Genomic DNA, 5,644 nt, shown 5'->3' with positions numbered 1-5,644 from the left:
CAACCCCCAACTCTACTCCAGGCGCGCTCTTTTATTATTACATAAGGTTTGGTTTCTAGTCCTGATCGAGACATAACAACTCTCATCTGCTCTCGGTGACTCTCGTGTACTCTCGGCTACCGTCGTGCGCTCTCGGCAACATCCGTGCGCTTTCGGAGACTCTTGTGTATACGTAGTATCGGTGATTCTCACGCGCTCTCATCGGAATTGAACCGACGAACTCAAATGTTCACGTCTTGAAAGTCTCGGAGATTATTCTCTCGTTTGGCCCACGCTCGCTGGGAGTTGTTAGAAGCTTTGATCCAGCATTCATTCATTTTCTTGGGCAAACATATCACTTACGTCTTACATAGCTCGCCAAGCGAATTTCTCGAATAATATCCGTCCCCCATCAATCGTCCCAATTCGAAAGATCGCCCTCTTCGGGTGAAAATACTGAAAAAGCTCCCAAAAATAAACACCCCTTCCCTCGCCTCCCTTAAACAGTCACCCCTCCTCTCTCCCCTCCCCTTTCTCTTTTCCCTTCCTGGGATAAGAATGACTTAAAGGAGCAACGTCACGGCAAGGCATGCGCATTGATGCGCAGAGATTCTGAGAACGTTTTGAGACGTACGCCATCTTGGATTCGTGTAACATCTGCAAAGTTAGCAACGATATTAATTTAGTGGTTATCTCGATACATTTTAAACCCATTGACTACTAACTGGCCGAGGTTTTAACTAATCCGTCTTTGGGAAGAGATGAATTCCGACAAAGAAACCAAGAAATCCCGTTTTCAGTGTATGTGATGTGATTGTTTTATAATTAGATGCATTGGGCAACAAAACAAAAAATATTTTTGACAATATATTCCTTTACCATTAAATCAGCCTTCCGGCTTTGTGGCTTTTTTAGTCTATTTTGTATATTCTAATACAGTAAAAACCCGCGAGTAAGAGCCTAATTTTTGAGAACCTGTTAGGCTAAAATTTGCCAGTTATACACCCTCTGCATAAGAACCTCTTTAGCTCTTAAAATTTGGAAATAGTTTCTTATTTTCTAAAATTGATTGAAAATAAATAAGTTGACATTCTGGATCCCCTCAGGAGATACTTAAGGGTCTTATCACTCTTGTTATAATATAAATGCCAATGCTGAAAATCATAGAATATTATTATTCATACATCCACATAAACAAAAAAAAAAGGATCCGAATTTCATATAAGGGAAAGGCCATTGAAAATACTTTCCCACCTTGTTTTCGAATAGCACCCTTCCTCTGATTATTGTTTTCTTCAGGTTGTAAACTGGCCAAAACCTCTTTAGTACAGTCACTAAAGTTTCCGTTTGCAGGCTCCTGAGAGTCGAGTCCCTGAACTCTCTCTTCCACGCGCCCTTTATCAAAGAAATGTTCAAGCTTGTTTTAGAGTTGCTTTGTAGTGCCGTTTTAAGTTAAACGAAATTCTTCAAATAAACGCCGCATTGGTACTGCGGCGCTTATTAACTTTTTTGTCCCAAATGCGGCGCTTATTCGAGGGCGGCGGTTATTCGGGGGCGGCGCTTATTCGAGTAAATACGGTATAGAAAGATTGCGTGACCAGCCCAAAACAAGAGTGAGAAGATCTGGGTACGAGATTAGTCGATTAGGTTGGCGTGACTGAGAACCTTCCCATGATTCTATAAGTCAGGATGAGAAAATGCTGTGTTGACGTTTTCGTATGAAGGGATTTGAGATTTTTCCGGTAGATTTTTTCACGGGGGAAGATTAGCTAAGATTGTTACATCAAAGATGAACAGACAGGAAAAGCAAGTATTTGACAAGGATTTTAAAGACGGCGTGATTCAAACGTTAGACGAACTTAGAACTTCAAACGTTCTATGCGATGTAACCATTCGAGCTGAAGGCCAAGATTTCCCTGCCCATCGATGCGTTTTGTCCGCTGGCAGCCCGTACTTCCGCGCTCTATTCACAAGTGAATTGAGAGTTAGGGAAAACGAAGACAACCTCATTAAGCTGACAGAGATAACATCTGAAGCCTTCACCGAGGTCCTTCAATATATTTACACCGGTAAAGCCAAAATCGACTCGTCTAATGTACAAGGTCTGATCATCGCGGCCGATTACTTGATAATCCCAAGTTTGAAATCAAACGCCAGTCTTTTTCTGGAAGAATCCATTAACGTTTCGAATTGTTTGGCTTTAGAATCCTTCGCTACCCAGTACAGTTGTGAGTCCTTGAAGCAAGCAGCAGTGTCTTACTTCCGTGAAAATTTCTTGGCCGTGGCAAAGTCTAGAGATTTCCAGTCGCTTGATTTACAGAAGGTCAAAGAACTGCTTTGTGATGACAAAGTCAACGTCTCACAAGAAGAAGAAGTTTATGAAGCAATGATAAGATGGGTCAAACATGATCTTGAATCAAGAGAATGTGCTCTTCCTGAGTTGCTGAAATGTGTGAGGCTTTTCTCGATGTCAAAGTACAGTCTTCGCCAGATTATTGAAGAAGAAGAGCTTGTCATGAAAAGCCCCAATTGCATGAGTATTGTAGTCTGTGGACTGGACTACTCTCTATTTCCGGATCAATTCCAAAGCACTTCGCTTACACCTCGTTTTTCATTAGGGGGATATGAAAATGTGGTAGTGCTGACTGGTGGAATGAATGCAAACAATCAATCAACTAACAATACTCTATGTTTTGTGCTGTCAACTAAGAAATGGCTATTACTGCCCGCAATGCCTGATTCTTTTACTGATCATGACGCTGCAGTGTGTGGCGGAATCTTGTATGTGGTGGGTATGAGAATTATTTTTGGATTGAATTCCATGATTAGTTCTTTTAATCCAAAACAAAAGAAGTGGAACTCAATTGAGAAGTCCAATCGTATCAGCAAGGGCTGTTCGGTAACGACTTTCAATGAAATGCTGTTTGTCACAGGAGGTGAATATAACTTGAATAGAGCACTAATCTATAATCCTGTTCTTGATGAATGGAAGGAAGTGGCTCCAATGAAAACTGGCCGTGCTGGTCATTGTTCAGTTGTGCTGCAAAAACAAATCTATGTTATTGCAGGTCACAATAGTAACACTTGTCATAACAGTGTCGAGTGTTATAACCCATCAACTGACCAGTGGAAGACGATTCCAAGTATATCAAACCCCCGCAGGTTTGCTGCTGCAGCCACATCGAGGGGGAAAATCATTGTTGTCGGGGGATACAGTGACATGTCAGATTCACTTACCACAGAAGCGTCCTGTGAAATGTTCGACCCAAGTACAAATGAGTGGAGCCTGGTCTCAAGTCCTGCTTTTCCGAGTGCTGCTTGTGGAATTGTGAGCATGGATGACATTATTTACTTATTTGGAGGGCGAAATGAAGAACAATTAATGAGAACTGTGGAGTGTTTTGATGTACAACACAATGAATGGCGTGAATTTGCGGACATGCCAAATAGTCATCAGTGTTCACACCTTAGAGCATCATTACTAAAATTACCCAGAAAATTCCTTTCATGAGTTATCGTAAACCTGTACCTCTACATCAGGGCCGGGTTGTTCGAAAGCTTGACACTAACCCAGGATTTAATGTAAATCAAGAGTTTGATTTCTCTTGTATAAAAGTGTTTTTATTGCTTACATTTTGTGGAGTTTGGGATTAGTTAACGGCAAAACTGAAGGGCAGAAAATATAAACAGATAATCTCACTAAAAGGCTGTTAAAAGCTAAAATCAAAATTCGCGCTAATCCTGGATTAGCTTAATCGTGCTTTGAACAACCCGGCCCAGTAGTATTTGTTGTAGCTTGTATATCGCGGCATTGTGTCAGGTTAACAGCTCCACAGTATACATTTATATTCCTTGATATACCGGTAGGGTGGTCCTGAAAAAGTTAAAGGCTCATATACATGTATGTACAGTGTAATGCAGCATTACATGCAATTTAATTCTGTGCAATTTCTAAGTTGCACTTGTGTCCACCCATGACATTGTTGCACACAATATTGCACACAACAATTCTGAAGTAAACTGATGAAGGAGGATTGGGTGGACAGGCTGCAATTTTGTTGCAAGTCATGTTGCATGTAATACCTACACCATGTGTCATACAGTATTATGAGGCCCTGTCAGGGGGGTTCTCGTCTCGCTTGTCTAAATTTAAAAATGTTCGGTATCGCTGTTTTATCGCTCTTCATTTCGCTGTTGGTAACTAAACTGAAGGAAAAAGGCTTGTCCCTGTTGGAATTTGAGTTTTTCTACAAGGGTTGTCATTTGTCGCGATTTTATTTTATGTGCTGTCGCTACTTTTTGGGCCATGACGCTTTTCGGAATTTACCTCTATTACCGGTATGCTCAAAACCACCCCAAGGCTAGAACCCAGTCTACTTGATCAGTAAGCATTGGGCCATTGCACCTTTTGAACATGCATAAGCATTTCGTGATAAAGTTGTCTTTACCACAACTTACATGTATATACATACATTCTTTGCAATGTAGAAAGGTCATCATAGGTATGAAAAAAACTAATTAACACCTGTTTGAGCAAAAAAAATTGTTTCAGTTACATTTTATATATAACTGTAGCATTTTAGACATTTTAGAATTTTAAATTTTTAGCTTTTGATTCTTTGACATTGTTAAAAGTACCGACAATATATGTTTTGTTGTGTTTTTAAGAATTTTGTTATTATGGGCAAACATACATGTCAACAACTTTGTGTGATGAGACCTGCCATCTGTCATGGCAACAGTTAATATTGGTGAACAGTTTGGCAGCAGTCTACTGGATAGAGTATTATCACTGCCACATACCTGACCTGAGTAGTATGCTTTATTTTCGTTCCTTTCTAGTTTTTTAGTGACTACATTTTCAAACATGAATGAAGAACAAAATTATTATCTCGAACTCAACATTTTTATAGTCAAATCTTCTGAAAACCTAAATCTAGAGACGGAAAACTTTATGCAGACGTTGAGAAAATAACCAAATAAAGACCAAAAGCCCAGAAACGGTGAAGAAAACAGCTTTCAATTGCAAAACCCTGGTCCCGTTCACGTTAAAGAATTTTTTTCCAATCAGCCCCTGAGGAAGACTTGTATTGCAAAACGAAATATAGGGTAAATTTATTCAATAAAGTTTAGTTGTTTGATCTATTTTGTTTATTTTTGACCGCTTACGCCGTTAGGATCAGTTTGCCATCTTAACTTTCCGTTTTACATGTAACTAATTTGCTGATACAGGTCTTCAAAAGATCCGGCACCACTCATTGGTTTGTCGCAGTGCTATTGAAGATTTGTATTACCCACAAAATCTCGTTCACATTTTAAGCAATGCAAAAACTTTCTCCTTATCTCAGAAAGCTATGTTTTGCAGTGTTTTGTAAATTTTTGGGGAATTTTTGGAGAAATAAGAAATATTGAAGATTTTATGTAATTTTGAAATTGAATACTACAACTTTACAACTTTATTGACTTTATCTTCAACTTGAAGATTTCAGTTCCACAGGACTACAACAGAATACACTTAATAACTAAACATTAACATTAACAAGCTAACAACTAACTCTTGGTCGTGAGGGAAAAATTCTCCTCAAGTTCTTTTAGTGATTCATTATAACAGTTTAAAATATCACAGATAAAGTGGGCGCTTAGATTCAAGATATTTTCATCGCAC

General features: G+C 39.2%; 1 protein-coding gene across 1 annotated transcript; it reads left to right on the top strand.

Moving 5' to 3' along the window:
- Positions 1–1,034: 1,034 nt before the first annotated feature.
- LOC144650723 (kelch-like protein 24) lies at positions 1,035–5,365 on the top strand. The gene has a single exon (XM_078510461.1). The coding sequence runs from the start codon at positions 1,769–1,771 to the stop codon at positions 3,488–3,490; it is 1,722 nt and encodes a 573-aa protein (XP_078366587.1). The 5' UTR covers positions 1,035–1,768; the 3' UTR covers positions 3,491–5,365.
- Positions 5,366–5,644: the final 279 nt, after the last annotated feature.

Source organism: Oculina patagonica, chromosome 4, assembly GCF_052425735.1.
Source record: "Oculina patagonica isolate OP01 chromosome 4, crgOcupat, whole genome shotgun sequence".
NCBI classification, from domain to species: Eukaryota; Metazoa; Cnidaria; class Anthozoa; order Scleractinia; family Oculinidae; genus Oculina; species Oculina patagonica.
Note: the sequence above shows the minus strand (reverse complement) of the source record. Positions and strands in the feature narration are given on the sequence as shown.

Bases quoted from the DNA above. Each gene is read 5' to 3' on its own strand.
- LOC144650723 (XM_078510461.1), top strand. From the start codon at position 1,769: ATGAACAGACAGGAAAAGCAAGTATTTGACAAGGATTTTAAAGACGGC.